The 22,304-nt window shown below is 38.6% G+C and overlaps 1 protein-coding gene across 4 annotated transcripts in view; it reads left to right on the plus strand.

The window, feature by feature from the left end:
• The window catches only part of dhx35 (DEAH-box helicase 35), a 51,267-nt gene extending 29,523 nt beyond the window's left edge, over positions 1-21,744 (plus strand). For 2 of the 4 annotated variants that reach the window (XM_062978855.1, XM_062978856.1), the window contains 9 exons: positions 1,554-1,608; positions 1,761-1,856; positions 5,553-5,647; positions 7,638-7,715; positions 8,841-8,970; positions 10,346-10,427; positions 11,065-11,136; positions 12,533-12,736; positions 19,547-21,744. In XM_062978855.1, the coding sequence (XP_062834925.1) occupies positions 1,554-1,608; positions 1,761-1,856; positions 5,553-5,647; positions 7,638-7,715; positions 8,841-8,970; positions 10,346-10,427; positions 11,065-11,136; positions 12,533-12,736; positions 19,547-19,559 (825 nt within the window). In that variant the 3' untranslated portion in view covers positions 19,560-21,744. The remainder of the gene's footprint in view (positions 1-1,553; positions 1,609-1,760; positions 1,857-5,552; positions 5,648-7,637; positions 7,716-8,840; positions 8,971-10,345; positions 10,428-11,064; positions 11,137-12,532; positions 12,737-19,546) is intronic. The other 2 variants (XM_008110056.3, XM_003220592.4) reach the window with 1 other exon arrangement.
• Positions 21,745-22,304: the final 560 nt, after the last annotated feature.

A 22,304-nucleotide genomic window follows, 5' to 3' on the forward strand; every position in this document is an offset into this window, starting at 1 on the left:
TTAAATTCTTGTGCTGGCAGGAGTGCTGACTTGAAGGTTGGGTTGCTGACCTGAAGGTTGCCAGTTTGAATCCCGGGAGACCTTGGATGAGCTCCCTCTGTCAGCTCCAGCTCCCCATGTGGGGACATGAGAGAAGCTTCCCACAAGGATCATAAATCATAAAAAAATCCAGGTGTCCTCTGGGCAACGTCTTTGCATACGACCAATTCTCTCACACCAGAAGCGACTTGCAGTTTCTCAAGTCCCTCCTGACATAGAAAAAAAAATTCCCCATGTCCTTCTACACATTCCCTTTTTACGGATATCAAATCCCTTGCCTTCTTATTTACCGTGTTTCCCCGAAAATAAGACATCCCCATAACATAAGATCTAGTAGAGATTGGGGGGGGGGGAATTGCCTAATATAAGACACCTTCCCCCCCCCCCCCCCCCGAAAGTAAGACCTAGGAAGAAGGAGCCAAAGAAGAAGGGAAGGCGCTTACCCAGCAGTGATGGGAAGGCAAAGGAGGAGCCCTCCTTCGCCTTCCCCAGCAGCGACAACCCTGTTTCCCACCTGGGAAGGAGAAGGAGGAGCCCTTCTTCTGTCTGTACTCAGGCGGCAGCAGCCCCTTTCGCCACCCGGGAAGGAGAAGGAGGAGCCCTTCTTCTCCTTCCTGGGTGGCGATGGCTCTCTCTTTCTCTGAGAAAGGCGAAGGAGAAGAGGGAAAGGCGCACGCCTTTCACTCCTTCTCCTTCATGCCGCAGGCGTGGTGGTGGTGAAGAGAGCAAAATAAGACCTCCCCCGAAAGTAAGACCTAGCATGTCTTTAGGACCAAAAAAAATAATATAAGACAGTGTCTTATTTTAGGGGAAACACAGTGTCTTTTGTCAAGTCACTAGACAAAATATGAGTACATATTTGTGATTTCTGCAGTACTCCATCTCTTGTGTCTTTTACATTCCACAGTTGTCATATGCAATTTAATAAAGTATATTTATAATTCCATGCAAATCTGCTCTGTTTTAATTATTTATTTAAAAGATGTAAATTGTCTTAGCTCCAAGACCAGCAGCTAGGTCACACCGGAAGATCTTCATGTCTACTTCCCATGAGCATACATGTAATTCCTAGCAGTTTTTTTCATCAAGTTTACAGAATACTACGTTTAAAATAATAGTCACTGTTTTGTTTATCTTTTCTTGTATGAACACTCAATATATCCTGTTCATTATCTTTAAAATATGAATTATAGATCAGGCAACTTAAACTTTAACTTCTACTAGATTTATTCTTGCAGACAAATTGTGAGTTCTCATATTATACTTCTGGATTTTGTTTCAGAACATTAAAGTCATACATGTATTATTACTTGTAATAACATAGTACTACTTCTAGTACTATATAAAATATTCATTCCTATTTATCATAAACCATTCCATGCAACTGAAAGAAACAACATGTGTTTATCTACAAACTGTCTAAAGGTCCATGTGCTTTATGAAGTAAAAATGAATCAAATTGAATGGATGTCTTTACAGTTGGCAGAGCAAACTGTTATTTCTTTTTCTTCCAGCCTCCACCTGCTCAGTCAATGGTACAAGCTTTGGAGCTACTCTATGCATTAGGAGGTAAGATTGTTTAATTTTCATTATTGTAAAAAAATGATTTATGTGCAGAGAATCATGCTTCTAACACATGTATAATAAGTTCATTTCAAAGTATGTTATAACCCCCTTGTTGGGTCATCAGAATTTATGTTTAGCATTTTCTTCTCCTCCAGGGCTTGATAAATATTGTCGTCTTACTGAACCTCTTGGAATTAGGATAGCAGAGTTTCCTTTGAATCCTATGTTTGCTAAGATGCTTCTGGAATCAGGTAATTCCAAAAATACATTCTTTCAATTCACTCTTCATGTAGTTAATTTCTGATAATTAGATTGTAAGAGTGCTCTGGAAGGCATTTTTCAACAAAAGGGATTACCGTATATACTCGAGTATAAGCCGACCCGAATATAAGCCGAGGCACCTAATTTTACCACAAAAAAACTGGGAAAACTTATTGACTCGAGTATAAGCCGAGGGTGGGAAATGCAGCAGCTACTGGTAAATTTCAAAAATAAAATTAGATACCAATAAAATGACATTAAGTGAGGCATCAGTCGGTTAAATGTTTTGAATATTTACTGTATTTCAAAGAAAAACAGTAAACTAACTCTATAAGTGGAAAAAGCAACAATAACTTTATAATCATCATCATCATCAACAACAACAACTTCCTTTGTACCCTGCCCTATGTATCTCCCCCTGGGGACTCAGGCCAGCTTCCAACATAGTAACAGGCAAACATATAATGCCTACATAAACAATGCAGAGCTAGATATAGATCTATCATTATATATACTAATTTCACATGTGTATTTCCCCCTGAAACCTTTGCAAATCCTCTATGTGCATTTTCCTCCTGCAATATTTGCAAGCCCTATTTATCAATGTTTATATCTATCTAGACATTTGTGTGTGTACGTGCGCACACACACATTTTCCCTCTGCACTTGCAAACGTGAGGGTAAAATTCATATAAAATTCATATATAAAATTAATGTATACATATAGGAACAGATATACAGATACATGGAAATCTCTAGTTATCTATATTTACATAGGATTTGCAAAGACCTGTAAACATATGAGGGGAAAATTCATATATTAATGTATTTGTAGGGGGAACATCTATATAAATATTTAGAAGCTGTGGGGCATGCATTTACCCAAGGAAGAAATGCAAGCAAAGCCCCCCTAAAAACAACTTTGTCCTCTTTTCTCTTGCCCTTTCCCACCTCTTTTCTTTCTCCCTTTTTCAAACTCTAAAAGTAGCCAGAAAAGGCTTTTTAAAACTTCTCTCCCCCTCCCAAAAAACACACCTCATTTTTGTTTCCTTAGGAATAAAAAGAAATACACACCTTCTGTTGCTTTCTTTTCCCTCCTTCCCTCCCTTTGAACTCAAATGTTCTTGCAATAATAGCAGTAGTAATAATAATAATAATAGTAATGAATCGTCCAAATTTGCAAGAATATCTTTTTTCCTTCCCCTTCTACCCATGCAATCTGGCTTGCAATTGTTTCTCTCACATTCTCCTTTCGCTTTTGAAAACATTCGCTTCTTGTCTCTGTCTCTCTCCCTCAAAAAAAAAATAAGATAACCAGCCTGGGAGGAGAATCGAAGAAGGGAGGTTTTGGAAAAGAAAACATACTGTGGTCTCCCGAATATAAGCCGGGAGAGGCTTTTTCAGCTTATAAATAAGGGCTGAAAAACTCGGCTTATCTTCGAGTATATACGGTATTTGCTGTTTAGCTTTCCTTAATAGTAGATATTTGGATCATGCTTGTATCATGGTGGTAGAATGTAGGAGAAAAGGAAGCAGAACTAAAGAGACTATGCTTCCTTTAAGGGCCCTTCCACACAGCCATATAATCCAAAATATCAAGGCAGAAAAATCCCACAATATCTGCTTTGAATTGGGTTATCTGAGTCCATACTGCTATATATTCCAGTTCAACGCAGATAATGTGGGATTTTATTCAGTTGTGTGGAAGGGGCCTTAGTCCATACTACAAATAGAATTATAGAAATTATAGAATCGTAGAGTTGGAAGAGACCTCATGGGCCATCCAGTCCAACCCCCTGCCAAGAAGCAGGAAATTGCATTCAAAGCACCCCCGACAGATGGCCATCCAGCCTCTGTGTAAAAGCCTCCAAAGAAGGAGCCTCCACCACAGTCTGGGGAAGAGAGTTCCACTGCTGAACAGCTCTCACTGTGAGGATGTTCAGGTGGAATCTCCTTTCCTGTAGTTTGAAGCCATTGTTCCGTGTCCTAGTCTGCAGGGCTGCAGAAAACAAGCTTGCTCCCTCCTCCCTATGACTTTCCCTCACATATTTATACATGGCTATCATGTCTCCTCTCAGCCTTCCCTTTTGCAGGCTAAACATGCCCAGTTCTTTAAGCCTCTCCTCATAGGGCTTGTTCTCCAGACCTTTGATCATTTTATTTACTTATTTACAATAATAATAATAATAACATTTATACCCCGCCTTTCTCACCCAAGGGGACTTTTACTTGCCCTCCTCTGAACGCTTTCCAGCTTGTCAACATCTCCCTTCAACTGTGGTGCCAGAATTGGACGCAGTATTCCAGGTGTGGTCTGACCAAGGCAGAATAGAGGGGGAGCATGACTTCCCTGGATCTAGACGCTATACCCCTATTGATGAAGGCCAGAATCCCATTGGCTTTCTTAGTAGCCGCATCACATTGCTGGCTCATGTTTAACTTGTTGTCCACAAGGACTCCAAGATTTTTTTCACATGTACTGCTGTCTAGCCAGGTGTCCCCCATTCTGTATCTTTGCATTCCATTTTTTCTGCCGAAGTGAAGTATCTTGCATTTGTCCCTGTTGAACTTCATTTTGTTAGTTTCGGCCCATCTCTCTAGTCTGTCAAGATCGTTTTGAATTCTGCTCCTTTCTTCTGGAGTGTTGACTATCTCTCCCAGTTTGGTGTCGTCTGCAAACTTGATGATCGTGCCTTCTAACCCTTCGTCTAAGTCATTAATAAAGATGTTGAACAGGACGGAACCCTGCAGCACTCCACTTGTGACTTCTTTCCAAAATGAAAGCCAAGAAATGCCTGAAGTGGTGACAGCTGCAATTTATTGAGTAAATTCTGACTTAATCCTCCTCCTTTGTTTGTTGCAGTTATTAATCAATACTTGCACCATTTGTTCTTTCAGGTTGACTTTTGGGAGATTGCCCATGATATATATGGGACTCTGGTAACCCATGTTCCCATTTCAGTCCTTTCATCTGCCAAAAATGTTAAGGGAATCTGTACAATAGTATTAAGTGTAGTAGAGGGGATTGCAGTCATAATAGAAAGTTTAGCCATCGTTTTGTCTTATCCATCTCACTTGATATTAATGGCATGAGTCTATCTAATTTTTAAATGTTTGTTTCTACACCTTCGTGATAGGACAAGCTAGAAATGGGAAGTTTTTGGATTTCAGTATTTTAGAATACACATACACATTTTCTATGAAAAAAGGAGGGCTGGTGCCAGCTGAGTTTTTTTTCTCAAGGAGCCCTGTTGGGGGAAAGAGAAGAGGGAGGGCTCAGCTTACATGAGGCCTCTAGAAAAAGCAGATATGCCAAGTGCTTTGCTGGGTATCAGCACACACTCTCTTGTTTAAGTAAAGTAGCCAGGAAGGAGGAGGACAATCTATCTTCCCCCCTGCCCCCAAATTCTCTCTGTTATGGATACGGGCAGCAACCAATGGAGTTATTCCACTCTCACAGCTGAACAGGTGCTGGATGTGTGCCTGTTCCCCTTTCCCCAAAGGTAGAAGTGAGTGGCCAGATGCACAAAGCTTTGGGTTTTGGACTTCTGAATAAAGGGTACTACAGGTTATCTGCTAATATAGCTTTAACCAGGTGAGTATGTGAACTACATTGTACTCTTCAGAGTATCAGTATTTAGCAGTGAGAAAGTGAAGTTTCTCCCACCCTTCTGATCATTCTGCAGGGAATTTTGGTTGCTCCCAAGAGATCCTGAGCATTGCGGCCATGATGCAAATCCAGAATATCTTTATAATTCCTCCAAACCAGAAGTCACAAGCTGTAAGTGTTGTTTATATACTCAAAGACATTATGTTGAGTCTCTTCCAGTTCTTTTGGAAAGATGAATATCTTGTTTAAATTCATCTTGTTGACTACATCTATAATTACATTTGAGAAGCTTGACTGTGTTGTAATGATTCAGCCTGTAACATGAGATAAACTGAGACTTGTTCACTTTTCAATTAAAAAATGCATAATCAGTTTAAATTTAAACTTTAAACCTGAAGTTTAGCCTAAATTTTAACTGCTAATCCAATGTCAGGGATTCAGCCTTTTCGTTTTGCTATATCTCTTGAAAGTTTACATATAACATTAAGGTAGGTTTCTGATCCTGGATATTCAGGTGTAATACTGAATGCTTTTACCTATCTTAGGCTTGCATGCCAGCTGCACCCATTTTTGGGAGGACATAGCCTTAATCACGGGTGCACATGTTCAGATTACCAGAATGTCAGAGTTGGGTTCATGCAACACATAATGTATGAAAACATCATCTGATACAAAGCCTGCAGCTGAATCCTTGAAGAGCTGAGTTCTTAGGGCATGCTTTTTCCCTTTAATATGTCTTTCTCTTTGTTCAATTCAAAATAATTTATTTTTATCTTGAAAGCCCAAAACAATTTGGGATTATAGACTTAAAAGACAATCTCCTCCAAAAAGGTCCCACCAGCACTCAGATATTAGCCAGCTTTTTTGCATATCTTATGTCTCAATTCATCTATAGTGAATATGAAGATATGGAAATCATGCTCTTGTTGTTGAGTTCATTCCATGAAATGCACTGTTTAAGAAATCTGAAAATTTTTGTTTAGCAGGCCTAGCATGTTTTTGGCTAATATCATTTCTACACCTTCAAATTTAGTTGTTTGTATCCTCTACTTTGCCCTTTGTTTTTTATAATTTGTGTCTAAATATGGTTGTTTTTAAAATTGTTACTCCTTTGCATATATTTGCAGGATAGAGAGGGGGAAACCAGTACCTATTTTCCCCTAAACAAATGCATTGCTTGCTTTCAGGGTGTGAGGGAAGGAAAATAGTCAAATAAGTCAGAATAATTTCACATTATACAAAACATACCACATTTATCCAAGTTGAAACTATGCTGCAATGTATTAAATATTTTTGTACCAAGCTTTTGTAAAAGTCAGAAGGATTCACATATTTCTTAAATTTATGTACAGTAGAGTTCCGGTTATCTGACATAAAGGGGCGGAACAAATGACGGATAACCAGAACTATGGGATAATAGGGAGGTCCTATTATCCAAGCCGGAGGCTTGGCATGGAGGGAAGGGACTTTTGCACACCTTGCATGGAGGAGCCCCTCCAGGGAGTGCATAGGGGAAGGCCAAATTCGAGAGGCACCCTTTGAGCTACTTCTGAAACTTCTCTCTCTGGAGGTGATGGGCAGGTGCCTTGAGGGAGGCAGGCTCTGAAGGAGAGCTCAGTGGAAGTTTTATTCTCCCCGTGCCTCGCTTGCTCACCTTTGAGGAACTTGGAGGCTCCCACCAGCTGCTCTGAGACAACGGATGGTGCGAGGGGGGGGGGGGTTTCCATATGGAAGAGGGCGCAGAGCTGCGAGGAGACGCGGGAGGAAGCCACCACCACCGCGCTCATGGCTGCCGCTGTGTCTGCCTCAGAAGTAGCTCAAAGGGTGCCTCTCGAGTTTGGCCTTCCCCTCTGAATCCCTTGGAGGGGCTCCTCCATGCATGGTGTGCAAAAGTCCCTTCCCTCCTTGCCAAGCCCCCAGCTTGGAGCCTTGCTGCATAGAGAAACAGTGTTTTTCCAGGCAGCCACTTGCATGGGGCCTCTCCAAGCACCGGGCACCCATGGGGAGGGGTGAGAAGCCAGTGCCTCGAATAATACGGTGTGTCAAATAAGCAGAAGTCAGATAACCGGAACTCTACTGTAGTTCCATAGACAAGTAGAACTGTGTGGTCTTTTTCTAAAAGGACTCTGTATACAAGTTTGTAATCATTTCTCCTTTTCAGATCAGAGAACATAGAAAATTTGCTGTTGAAGAGGGTGACCATCTGACTATGCTTAATGTCTATGAAGCTTTTATCAAAGTAAGCATCAAACTAAAGCACAAGAGACAAATGAGGCCTGCTTTTAAATCTTCAGTTCAGCTTATGAGAGTCTTAGAGAATGATCCAACATAGAGACTAGCTGTGTGTTGAAGGCTAAGCGAATCCAGTGCAAGTTTTGATGGAAGTTCTGTTTTAATCCAAAACACTTAAAGTCCTGCTTGGTCCTTTGTGACTTAAAATCTTTTGCAGCAAGCCATGTGACTATGTTGATATAAGTGTATCTCCTTCATTTAGGGACTAGGATTCTCAAACTCAACACAATCCTTGTGCTGTCAGCAGTCCCATGATTTCTAGAACGCTTGCTTGCAGATATGTTTGGCACACATGCACTGTTTCTGATTAATGTAGTGTCTTGAGTGTAGTACGCCCTCATTTATAGTGGCTTTGTCAAATGGAATTTAGATTCAGATTGCAGAAAATTTTGATATTTGATAGCACTAAATGAATCACGAGACTTCCAGTGTTGCATATCAAAGTGTCTTTTGCAAATTTTGGTCTCAGACTTCATCTCTTATTGCTGAGAGGGTTGTTTTTGTTGGTGGTGTTGTGGTTATTATTATTATTATTTTTATTATTTTATTGTATGACACAGCAAACAAGATAGACATGCTGGATTTCACATTGTTATTATTATTATTATTATTATTATTATTATTATTATTATTATTATGTTTATACCTTTCAATTCAATTTAGAATCTACAAATATACAAATGTTAAAAAAGAATTAAATACCAATGGTATTAAAACATTTACAGTTAAAATCCATAAAAACTGTTTAAAAACTAATTAAAACCATAGTACCCCCTGACTTGATCTTAAAAACCTTCTTCAAAAGCCTGTCTGAATAAAAAGGTTTTAAGCCTGCCACAAGAAGGACAGCAGAGAAGAGGCCATTCTGGCTTTCCTGGGCAAGGAAGTTCAGGGTTAGACTATTTTAGACGCATCTTTGCCATATTGTGTACAGATTTGGGGCTGTTATGTTCTGCTTCCCCCGTCTATAATGTAAAGGCAGGTAAATGTATGGAATGAAGTTAGAGCTAGAATGTTTTTGAAGCCAGCTTTTCCACTGCTGTTTAGTTGTTTTTTTTTCCTCCCTGTGTAGCACAACAAAAGTTCTCAGTGGTGTCAGGATCATTTTTTGAACTACAAAGGCCTTGTCAGGGCCACAGCTGTGAGAGAACAGCTGAAAAAACTCCTTGTCAAGTTCAAAGTACCAAAAAAATCCTGTGAAGGTATGAGATAGAAAACGACGATGGTTTCTGTTGATGATTCCTGGCATGTCCTTTCACAACAATTTGTATAATTGGTTGCTTTACTTAGCATTTAGCAGAAACTTGTAACATACAATGATTTTGAATTGTTTTGGTGACATATGATATATTTTTATTAATGGAAACTTTGATAGAATTCAGTATACCTGTAACTCCTTTTCAGCTCCAAGCTAGCAATATTTATATATAGCAGTGCATGAAATATGGAATACATTTTGTTCATACTATAGGCATGCCTTTGTCTGGCTTCCCTCTTCATGTTTTATTTACTCACATATTACATGGAGGAAATCCAAATGATGTGGTGTCTGAAAAGAAATGAACACACTCAATTTGACAAACATTTGTCTGTCTTAATTAAAAAGGTGCTTATCAGTGTAAACATGCAGTGCTTAGCATAAATCTGACTTCTATATATTTTGGTTCTAGGTGTCAGAACTCATGGTAAAATATGTAAATGAAATAATTTCCATGTAGCTACATTTCTTGTTTATTAATAGGATTACTATCCTGCTTTCACATTCACTATCAAATGGTTTACAGTTAACAAGTCTAAAAATGCCACATCATGTCAACCAATATATAGATTTAAAGTAGCAAATTATTTTTAAAAATGGTACAAAATATTCCCTATTATGTCTCCCAGTTCCTTTTCAGAGTTCACAATTAAATGTTTTGTTCAGAATTGCACATGTTGACTAACTGCATTTTAAAACTGCTGAAATTATATAAATCTTGATCTCTGATTATCAGAACATTTTTATTTTGTTCTGTCATAAAATGTGGGCCAGAGTAGGAAGCTCTTAGGGTAAATGCAACAGTTTGCATTGTTACATGGCATGTAACATATGTTTTTTAAATATTGTTTTAGTGAAAAGCAGTGTAGATGAATGGGAGCATGGACACTCAGCTATTATCTAATGGGATATTTGCACATTTGAAATCCTTCCTTTTCCAGCTGTTTTTAACCTGGAAGAAGAGATAGGGCAGATAAAAAAGCAACTGTTAGATCTTTTTAAAAAGTTGTTGTAACTGTCTTCTGTGTAATGTCTCATTTGAGCATTTTTGATGCCTGGTTTTGTCAGATCTGAATAAGGCAGCTATAGATAGGAAGAAATAATTGATATTTTACATAGTGATGAGGCTGCCCAGACATCTGCTGAACATGAAAGAAAAGATATTTTAGAATCTATTTGAAGAGCATCTTTAAAATGTATTTTATGAGTCACTTCATTTAAGAATATGGAATTTAAAATGATGCTAATATCACAGATAATTTACCTTTGTGGGCCAACAGAGATCCTTAAAAGCAGTGGGGTTTGTTTATTTATTTTAGGTGATCCAGATCCTGTTCTAAGATGCATAGTTTCTGGATTCTTTGCTAATGCAGCCAGATTTCATTCCACAGGAGCCTACAGGTAATTTTTTAAAATAAACTTATTCCCAGTACATGAAAATCCCAGTATCATAGTGGTGACTACTATAGCTCAGTCCTGAGTGTGATGAAAAAGGGGTGGGGATAGGTAATTGCAATCTTGCAATAGTGGTGGAATTGAAAATGAAAAGTGGGGGTAACCTGGGCCAGAGTTATGATCAATAAAGGGGTCATAGGAAAGCAAAACTGTTAAAAACAGATCTGATTTGCTTTCCTCGATACTGTATATCAGCTACAATCATAGATTAACTGTTCTTCTGTGACACAAATTGGCACTCTACTTTCTAGTGAACTGAGCTACATCAGACGGAGACAAATCAGACTGCAAATAATCTGTAGCAATTCATCATCTTCTTAGACGAACTGCCATCTCTCTGAAGTGCAAAGTCAGTGTAAATAAGAAGAAAATAAGGACATTCCAAACACTCAAATGAATGCTGTAAATGTCTCCAACTCAATTTCCTTTTGCTGTTAATATTGTTGAAAAATTGCTTATCAATAATCAGGCTAATAATCGAGGAAGAGTGTCTTATATGGGATACTGGCTCCTATACTGGCTTGGTGTGGCACATCAGGAAATAGTTATAATATTTGATCTGAAATAACTCTCTTCACTCAAGGACTATCCGTGATGACCATGAACTTCATATCCACCCCACCTCAGTGCTATATGCAGAGAAGCCCCCTCGTTGGTAAGTTTACTGATTTTTTTTCTACAAGGAGTTTAACACTGTATGTTGAGATGATTGCATAACGTACACCTCCAGCTGGTTTTGTGGCCCTGTGTCTCTCCAGATTCTTCGGCCACCCTTTTTCTACCTTTCTATTCCCAGGAAAGGAAGAAAAAAAGATGCTCTTAGGAATGGCAGCTCACCTTTTAATCAGGTTGCAGAGGTGCCTTGTGCCTTTTAATGTTTTAAAATACTCATTGTTTAAAACCAGAAGTCAGCTTCCAGCCTCTTAGAGTTGTTTTTTTTTAATTCAGCTCCCAGGAGATCTCAGGGCAGAAAATGCATTCCTGGAGCAATTATTGTTGCCTGAACATGCTTCATGCTTGTTATTCAGCATGTTCATCATAGCATTTAACTATGATGAACATAGAAGATTGTGTCCTCAGAATGCACCGTATACTGTTGATTCCACAGAAAAGCCTACAAGTGGATCAATCTGTGCAGATCATTTTTTAATTGAATGTGTAGCTTAAATAGCCATTTTCTGCCCCCAATGCTGGAAACCAGAAGTTTGGTTCTAAGGGGAGTTATCCTCACAGAAGTGATTTTGAACTCTTTTTCTATAAGTGTGCTTGCAAAATTCAGAGCTTGCTGTCCATACCCATTATTTTTGAAGAAGAGTTTTGGGAGTACTGACCAGTAGTACTCTATTTCTGGTGAAGAATGTCTTTGATGACTATTTTTCACATTCTGAAGATCTTAGTATATCCCTACAGGAGGATAAGGAGAGTAATGTCTTTGGGGCAGATACAACTATCATAAGTATGATATCACCACTATGTGTGTTTGTCCCAGAATATGTATAAACTATGGGAAATTAAATCCCAAACTTACTGACAAGCCCTAGTAATCCAAGTCTTGTTATGGAATATATGAGAGGGATTGTCTATATGAAACAAATTGGATGTTGTTCAAATCCTTTTTTTACTGACCATCTTCATCAGTCCATAAAGATGAAAAGTTCCAAACATTAGAAATATTCTTCTCACCTTCATGCGCTTCATCTATCAGATAGACAATTATTCTGTTATTATGACTTGTCATTACTTCCATTTCCTGGGTATCTTTTTAAATAAAAAAACACTAGGCATTTTACAGATAACATATTCCAAAATTAAAAACAATACAGGTATATGTAGCAATATTAAAAACACTATTATGCAGTGCCTCCAAAAACAAAATATAGGATAAATAAGTTGGCCTAACACCAGTATTATGAAATTAATCAATCCCATCCCATCTAGTAAGAAGCATCATTACCTGATGAGGTCTTTTTTAAAATGAAAAACAAGTAGAGTGATATTCAAATGTTTTGTTAGTTGTCTGCCCTTTATAATGGCTTTGTTTGACATTTTAGGGTAGTCTACAATGAAGTCATACAGACCTCAAAATATTACATGCGGGACGTGACAACTATTGAGTCTGCTTGGCTGTTGGAACTGGCTCCTCACTTCTATCAGCAAGGAACGGTACGAGCTCAGCATAGACGCCAAATGGTACCATTGCCGTACGGGCAGCTCTTGGTATTCTGTGCTTTCTTTGCATTTGTTTTGCATTACAGGTATTTGAGTTACTTGTTTGTACTTGAACACAAATTTACAATAACCACAATATATTTAAAGGTTAGGTCTGTTTGTTTTGTCATGACATAGGAATCTTTTCCATTAAATTTCAGTTTACAGAATATATAGATACTTTGGCTTTGAATATGTGAATCAACCTACTCATTGGGAAGACATGTTTTAAACAACTGATGCATATTGGAAATGCAATAAATTCTTAATAATTTTATAATATGTTTCTTTCTGGTTAAATTGGTGCAGATATAATCATGAAGTTTAAGGAAAAATCATGTGATGAGATCCTATGCTCTCTACCCAGAGTTTTGTTTTCCTAATCTTACCCATTGTCTCTTGTGTTTGTTTTAAATGTATAGCATGTCTTTCCCCCAACAAATCCAAGAGTTGCATATATGGGCCTCTCCAACCCAACTTTATCTTCGCAATAACCCTGTATGTTCGTTAGCAGAGGGATGGTGACTGCCCCAAAGTCATTCAGTGCGCTTCATTTTTGAGTAGGAGTATTCAAGCTAAGCTTAGATATTGTAACACATTGGTTTTTGAGTATTTTATTTAAAAGTTATAAAGACTGTTTTAAACAGGAATCAGACTTACTTGAACCATAGTTAATATGAGGGAATCACTCTGTGGATGGTAAATGCAATTGGTAGAGTGTATGATCCCATTTTCCGATCCTGTTTTAGCCTTATGGTTAAGAATTTGGTTCTCCTATGTCTGAAGCATGCCTGGGTAGCCTTTGACAAGAAGCTTGGTCTCAGGTTTAAGCCAATCCTTTTTTCATTCTATGGTGACCTGCCTTACATGAGTTGTCTATATTTGTGAAAAAGTAATATGCTCAGACTAGAGGTAACGAAGTGCGCTATGAAAAACCTAAATATTATCATGCGACAAAGCAGGCATATGTAGCAGGTGAAGTTAGAGAGAGAGAGAGGGGGGGGGAGATTAATCTAGGAGAGCTAATGAATTGTGAATTCTAAAGCATTGTTTTTGTGTGCTTTAAAGTAATTTCTGACTTCTGGTTGCCTGAAGGGCAACCTCCCGTGGTTTGCTTGGCAAAGTTTGTTCAGAGGAAAGTTTGCCTTTGTCTTCTTTGAAACTGAAAGATCCTTGGTAAGCGTTCTCCCATGGCTGAGCAGTGGTTTGAACCCTAGTATCCAGAATTATAGTCCAACCAAGCTAAAATAATATCCAAATTTCCATGTTTGTGCATATGAGAACTGATGTTTAGGATATGGTAATAGTAAACCAGAAGCTGATAGGAGGCCCATGATGTCAATTGTCTTGTGCAGCTGAAATGCCATTAACTGTTTATAAGTTTTATGGAATTTGGCACTGAAAACAGATTTTAACATGCATATCTACCTGTCATCTCATCCTATATATGAGTTCCATAAATTTGTCATAATTGGTGGCATTCCAGCAAAGCATTTGACAGCATTAATAGCATCGGCTATGTGCCAATTTTGGCATTTCTGTGGTATTCCTTGCTTTAAAATAAATGTGTAAATGTGTTTTGGTAATGTTACAGACCCAAGATCTTGGCTGGGATTATTTCAGCTGTACTTTTTTGAGGAAATACACGTGCTGAATAGAACACATGAGCAATTGTAGTAAAGTGCAGTTCTTCACTGAGAATGTAAATACTTCTGTTTTTGATGACAAGCCCAGAAATATCACAAGCAAATTGCTCTCTGCAAAAAATATTTAATAATTTATTGCTTGGAATGGTACCGCTGTGAGGTTTTTTTTGCTTGCTAATGTTGCTGAAGTTAAGGCTTATACCCACCTATGGAAAGGTGGGAAAGAAGATGTAGTATACCATCAAATAATGTATCATTTTATGGTTGTGTGAATGTTTGGGTGTATAAATTACCCAAGACCCCTTCAATGAAAAGGGATAAGGTGAGAAGCCCAAGCACTTTGTTAACAAGCATGCCTATTTGCAGCCATGATGACAAGAGTTGTTAATTAACTTTTAGCATCTTAACCTTAATGCTATGCTTGCTCAGAAAGAGTGGTTGAATAACCTATGGTATATCACACCAAAGCTTGTTTATTCCAGCATTTTACATGACATATCACGTGCTTCAGTAAACCCACGAGGACAACATGAAAGCAATAATCCTCTATCCCTGTTCTCCATAAATTATCATTTGTAGTGATGTTCCCTCTGAACATTTTCCTGCCATCACTATTGCTGGTGGTTTTACAGCACTGTGTGAAGATTAATTTTCCAAAAACGATGTGAGAGACACAGAGGGGTTTCTTAAAAGATCTTGCTGCACCTTTCATTGTAGCATATGATCAGATTCTTTAATTTTTTAGGAATTAGACAGTGCCTCATTTGTACAGATAGGCTTAGAATAGACCACCAAAAACAGGCTTCGTAGGGCTAGTTCACTTGTATAGACTGTATACCTAACTGTCAAAGGTCAGACACCAGCCAGTAAGATAAATATAGTTTATTCAAAAATAACTCAAAAAAGCTCAGCACAAAGTCCAGAGAGCTCACAACACTTTAACTTCAGTGTGAATTAACAGTTCAGAGCAAGAAACCCCAAAAAATGCAAACCGGAATATAATCTGGATTATCCGAAGATATAATCCGGATTAAAACCAAAGTGTTCCGAAACAGCTCAAAATTGCAAGGCAAAGTCAAAACAGCAAAATAAACAAGGGCAAGAATTCCCAAAGGCTCAAGACCTCCCCAAAACCCAAAAGTACAGTAAAAAGCCCAAAACTAAAAGAAAGCCCAAACCGGGCTAAAAGTTCTTCGCCAATAGCGGCGTAGGCAAACAATGTTGGAAAACGCTGAGGCTATGGCAACGAGCCGCTGCGGCGTCGAAAGCCAAGCCAGATGTCAGGGGAACGAAGCGTTGTAGCGAAATCAAACCGGTCCGAAGTCAAACAGGATTGGAGAACAGCGTCGGAGTCGAAGGTGAAGCCAGCGGTCAACAAAAGAAGTCAGCCACGAACACGGGAATGATGCTAAGGCGAGTTTAAGAGCGAAGAGATATGCCAAGTCGAGTTCCGGTCCAAGGTCCAAAGGGTGAAGTCGTCACAGTGAGGTCCACGTTGCAGGATAACACAAAGAGCCAAGACAACGGAGAGCAGCAGCTAATGCAAAATAGTAATAACAATGCAGTCCACACAGAAAACCCACACAGTTCCAGCCCTCCGTTGTAGAATAACCCGGATCAAACTTACATCAGTTGAAAAGTCCCAAGCCAGTCTTCGGAATCAAATACAGGAAACCCAATGGCGCCCAACAACACCTTGCCACACGCAAGCAACAATGGCCACAAAACCCCAATTTATTTAGGTTTCCTTGGGCGTCCAAACAACCAACGCCTTAGGATCAGGTGTCCCAAACTCCTCATCAGAATCCGAGCTCCAAACAGCCAACACCTTTGGATCAGGCGTCCCAAGTTCCTCATCAGAGTCAAAATCACTCTGCCTATGCCCAACCCTGTCCACACCTGCGGAATCGCCTTCATTCCTCCAGGCAGACCATGTGGGGTCTGCTTCTGAAGAAACCCAAGCCTCTCCTGCGTCCTCAGCATCCATGGGCCCAGTTTCCTCCTCCGGAGCCCGTGCCCAGTCAATGCCAACCCCTTCCGCCACCACCGGGTCCTCAACAGTCATTTCCACCTCAGGATTCCCTTCCAACTCCCCAAATGAATCCTCATCTGAAGTTTCCTCATCTATCTCCCTGACACTCTTCCTATGTAAATCTTCCAGCGAGCCCTCGCGAGGATTCTTCCTTCCCCTTCTGATCCTACCATTATCACACACAGCCTCAGAAGACTCATTCACAACACTAACAGTGTCAGAAAGAGTATTATAGTGAGTTTCAGCCTTGTATATTTCCATCAGCTGGCTGTATGACTTTTAAATATTGTAATATGTTGGCTGTACTTGTACAGTCCATTCTACTTCCATTTGCAGTACGAAAAATATGTATAGATTCATCAATGCAGACTATACCTGGAAGCATTTAAACAAATGTATTACATGTATTTGTGAGTCATCTTTCCATACTGTAGATGAGAAAAGTATACAATAAAATGCAAATGAACAAAAAAACCCAACAATTAATGCTTTCAAATTAATGCTGTGGTGCATCTAAGTAGAAAAAAGAATCTGGCTTGGAAAAATGTATCTTCAATGTGATTATGGACATTGCAAAGCAATATCTGGAAGAGAAAAGCATAACATAGATACTACCATAGCATAGCTCCTGCTCTACACCTTCTCTGATCTTACATTAATGAAGCAACAAGATCACCTCAGATGAGATCAAATGAAGACAGAAAAGTAGCTGTAGCTTAATATCCAGCTGATAAGAACTAAGCTTGTATTAACCCTGGAAGCAATTTGGCAGCTAGTGGTATTGCATTAAAATCAGAGCACACTAATCTATTTGAAGTGGAAAATGAGATCCTAGATTTGGCACTCACTAAAGTTTTCAAGGCATGTCCACAGGCAACACAAGAAGTATATTATATTACTCTAAATGACAGCTTACTTTTTTATGAATAAAGGGAGAAAAAATTGTGTTCTAGCTAACAGACCTCTTTCAGAACATCTGGGAGTTTAGCTTAGTCAGCAGGCAAGGATCTAATCCTATCACCTACTACAAATGTTCAAAGAACATGCTTCTGGCCTTAGCATTCAGCTCTGCCTTGGCAGCGGCTTCAATACAATGGGAATATGTTCTCTAACTCTCACGACCTGAAGAGAAAGAGTTCCCAACTAAATGAAGTCCAGAATTTCTAAAGTGTTTTCTTCTCCTTGGAATGCTTTTGTTTACTTGTTTCATTGTCATTAGGTGGTTGGATTAAGGACGTGAATCTTGAAATATGCAGGGCTAGAAATTTGTGTCTGATGTAGAAAGTGTCATGGAAGTATACAAAATACTTATAATAAAAAACTCCATGTTACGTTTACTTTTAATTAGTTCAGTGACAATTATTGAATGGTGTGCTCTATGCTGTCTCCACAATATCTTCCAAGGTGCTTGGAAAGATTATAAGGCTTGGCAAGTCATACGTGTGATAACAAGTTCTTCTTGCAGTCATTTAAGACATTTAATAAAATGAGTCACCAATGTAGTAGAAGTTCCACTCAGGAAAAGAAGTCATTACACTCTGCAATATTTTGAGGTTTGAGGGTGAGGATTTGCTTTTGCCCCTTGTAGACATCATGCAACAAAGTTACTTACAGCTTTATAAATAGCACTGGTTTCTGTATTGGTTAATATTAGGGCTGTGCAAAATTATCGTTAGTCCTCATAAGTCAGATCAAATTAGTTAAATTCATTGTTAAGATGCAATATCCAACATGTGGGTGTGGCCTGCATCAAAAACTGAAGAATTGAGACTGGTCCAGTACTTTTTTGTTTGAATTTTGTAAACTCAGAATCCTCTCAAAGCCAGTTTAATTTTCAGTGCAAGCAAAGAAAGCAAAGCCAAAAAGGCTACAATTCCTCTGTATTATTACTCAATTGTTCTGATTTTATGTGTTTTATTGTATTTTTAAAATGTTTAAATTGTTTATTTGATTTATGTTATTACTGTTTTTGTTTTGATATTTGTTGTAATTGCTTTATTCTGTTTTGTTTTGGGCATCGCCCCATGTTAGCCGCCCCAAGTCCCTTCGGGGAGATGATGGCGGGATAGAAAAATAAATTATTATTATTATTAATATTATTATTATTAAAATTAATGGCATCTCACCATTAAGAAATCAGGATAGGGGAGAGATGTGTCCCTCCATAGCAGCAGCCAGCCAGAGTTCCAATAAAATGTTGAATCTGCAGAGAGGAGGACTGACTGATACTTGTAGTAAGTCAATCTCTGTGCTGGGTTGCGAAGAAATCCCTAAATGGAAGTTCTGTTAGTTAATATGAGAGAGATTCAATGAGATAGCTGTTGTGGCTTTTAAAAAGTTTTTGTCAAAACTTTTAAAAATTTCCTAAAATCGGTAGATGTATGAATAAAATTTGATGGGCTAACAGTGGGAAATGTGTTCTACCATTGTAGCAAGTTTCACCCCAGTAATTGTACAAATGAGGGAGAAAGGAGCCCCTGAAGTTTCCCCACTTACACAATTACTATAACGAAAAAGTAACAACATTTCATTACTCTTGTTATAGTAATGAAGTTTTCACTAATGATACTTTAGAAACACTTTACAAATGAAATGCCGACGCCCCCTAATTTTGTAATGAGGTTTGAAACTTTTTTTCATCGATCACATTGCCCTAATTAATATGTATGGGCTCATTTTACTTTCTGGAATACAGACAGTCCCTGAGTTACATTTGACTTACAAATGACTCATAGTTAAAACGGGTAAGACAACAAGGAAGTGAGAAAAATCTACCCTAGGAAGGGAAATTTACTCCTGAAAGAATTACTGTGGATAAAAGGTCTCTTTGCTAAAGCTTTATCACCAATCCTTGTTTGTACAACATTCCAAATTTTTCAAAATCCTATTCTCACAGACACAAAAGGTGAGGTGAAATCTTCTGAACAGGGGCATAGGCAGCAAAACAAACATCACAGGGGTGTTAACCCTATTCTAAGAACAAACCTGCAGAACCAATCTTGTTCGTAACTTGGGGACTGCATGTACTGGAAAATTAAATTTTAGGTGGTGTAGAGTTTTAAAAGCAGAATTGAATTAGCTGCTGACATCATGGCTGATTTAGACAGGATAGATGAGATTATTTATCCAAACATTTATAAAATTCTAAAATTGAATACAGTACTTTTCTTTCATTACAGCACCTGTCCCTGAAAGCCAAAAGAACTAAAGTCGATGACCACTGACTCACCTTTGTCGTTGAAGCTCGTGGTGTGATGCTGAACTTTCCGCCAATTTGAAACTCTGCTACTGTCCATCCAACTGTTAGTTGATTAGCAATCTGACCCCATATCAACTATAAATTTTGAAATGCCTGCCTGCCAGGTTCCTGTAGGAATTTATGCATGATCAATACATTGTAACTGAAGTAGAGCTTGCATTGTGGACATTTTATCCAGCAGTCTTAATCGTGCCGACCACTCCTGCTCACCAGGATGTTTTGCTCCTTTTAAACTAAGTAGGAAATTATCAGTGCAAAAGGAGACTGACAAAACTGTGTGAGGTTTTGCAGTGTGTGGGTTACTGCCCTGCATCCTTGGGGCGGAGAGGAGGAAGAAGGTATAACGTCCTCAGAGTGACAAAGTTGAGCTCAGGATCTTTTAGACCACTGTGAAAGCCATTGGCCATCCTGGACCTCCCTGCAAATTGTAGGCAGATTTGGGGCCACGAGCCTTGCAATACTTTAATGATTGTAATGAAAACCTTGAAACTGTGATTGTGCCTCACTGCTGTGATCCCCCCCAGTTTTACTTTGAAGCAATAGATTTCTAATATTTTATCAACTTTCCTTTCATTTTCTCTCTCCCTCTTTGCAATGGTTCTGTTTTTCAAGACAGCCTCATCACATAAATGCTAAATTGTATTAATCCACAGCAATTTTAAAATCATAATATGTAGGGGAAGGATGTTCACAACCAGGATTAATGCAAGTCTAAGTGATTTGCTTCTTGGTTCAGAATATTAAAAAAAATAGGGATATTGGTCCAATCTCATATAGAAATATCCATAGATCTTTCTTTTAATTGATTTTATATTGTGAATTTTGGAGATACCTGTGCTCTGTGGATGGCCTTGTCAAATCTTTATTTGCCTATGATTTACATAAGTCTATTGACAGGCAAACAGAAGCAACTGTGTAGCAACAGAGGAAAGGGTGCCACCTTTAAAGAGAAGAGTAGGAGGGTTGTCTTAAGAGATATTATCTTTTCTCCAGATGTAGAGAGTTGCAGATACCGTAGAGTGTCCTAGACTAGCAGCTGAACAATGGGGTTGTTCTTGCTGTAAATTAATTTGGTCTTCCACTTTGTAAACCTTTTTGCTCTTATATCTGACTGGATCAGTTTTTATCCTGTTGCTAGTGCAATACAAGATGCTTGTCTGTGAAGGCACCTGATTAAGAATAATTTCAAGGATATTCAGTTCTCTTCAGGTAAGGTATAGAACTGGCCCATTTTCCGAAATGTAGCATGAGTTTTAAGCTCGTGAAAACTATCAGATGGTGCTGCATTTAGCCAAGTTTAACAGGTGCCAAGATGTGCTTCCTGCCCTCTCAACACTTTATTGAAACACAATAATCTTCACAGCAGTTCACAGACTGCCTTCCTTGAAGGTATAATGATCAGTTCAGCAGACACTGGTTAAACTGAGCATTGGCTGCCTTCCTACATAAACTCCTGTTAGTGCACCAGAAGTACAATTTTGGAAAAATATATATTTATTTGCATTTTTTATTTTTTTAATGTTTGGATTTGTGTTTGTTTTTAGAAAATTTATTTTGTTGTTGTTTTCTTCCTCCTGTTTAAAATGTCTATAAATGATCAAGTTTTTTTTTTAAACAGAATGAGGGTTTTCCATGTCCTGGATGTGCATTATAAGTCAACTTTTCAAATGTTTTTTTCTCTGTTTTCTATAAATCTTCAGAGAAGCTTGTTTTGTCAATCTGTGGTCCATTCAGTATCTCTGTGCTGTATATATCACCAGCTTCACAAAACGCCATTCCATCATTTGGATTTCTAATGCAGATGTTCCTCCCTCTCCTTCTCCCTCCCTCCCTCCCTCCCTCCCTTTCTCTCTCTTTCTCTCCCTCCCCCCTCCACTTCCCCTTCCCTCCACAATGGTATGTGAGCTCTGTTGAGCTGAGGTTGTCTTTTAATCTTGTGGGATATGTGGTGTTCAGAATATTGTTGGTGCTCCATAATGAGTGTTTCACTTAATTCTAAAGGTCTTTTCCCTTTAAAAGAGCTTTCAAAGTCCTGGATACAAAGTGTGTAAACTTCCATGTTGTTTTGTTCTCTGTTAACACACTCTAGGGGGAAAATAAAGTTGTGGAATTAAGTAATCTAGAAAATGTGTGCCTATTAATCAAAGTTAATCGTCTGCATCATTACCTGAATGAACATACTGTCTTTCCCAAGACAGCACATAATGTCCTAGAAACTCAACCACCATGTCCACCTATCACGTTTCACAAACTCCAGCACCATGTGTTAGCCTTCATTCAAACAGATTAAAAAAAACATTTCCAAGTGCTTTAAATTGGGGGATTTTTTTGATTTTCTCTAGTTAAAATTACAGTGTGTTTTGGGTATTAAGAAGCACCAGATCTACATTAATATTTGCAAGTAAGAATCAAATGAATTTCATAATATTCAAACACCTAGAGCAAGAATTCACATATTCACAAGAGCGGGAACTTCTGTGTTGAGGAATTATTATCAATCTGTGTTTTCACCCACACAAAAAGAGGTTCCAGGGAGAGAGAAGCAATATAAATGCCTCACCCAACTGCAAGGACCTCACCATTGTGTCTGGCACCAGTGGTGCTGGTCTTACTGTTAAGGAGGCAGGGACACAGGTGTAGCCCTGGGCATTGGCACTCAGTAAACCTGGTGACGACCC

The sequence above is a fragment of the Anolis carolinensis genome, chromosome 4 (assembly GCF_035594765.1).
Source record: "Anolis carolinensis isolate JA03-04 chromosome 4, rAnoCar3.1.pri, whole genome shotgun sequence".
Lineage (NCBI taxonomy): Eukaryota > Metazoa > Chordata > Lepidosauria > Squamata > Dactyloidae > Anolis > Anolis carolinensis.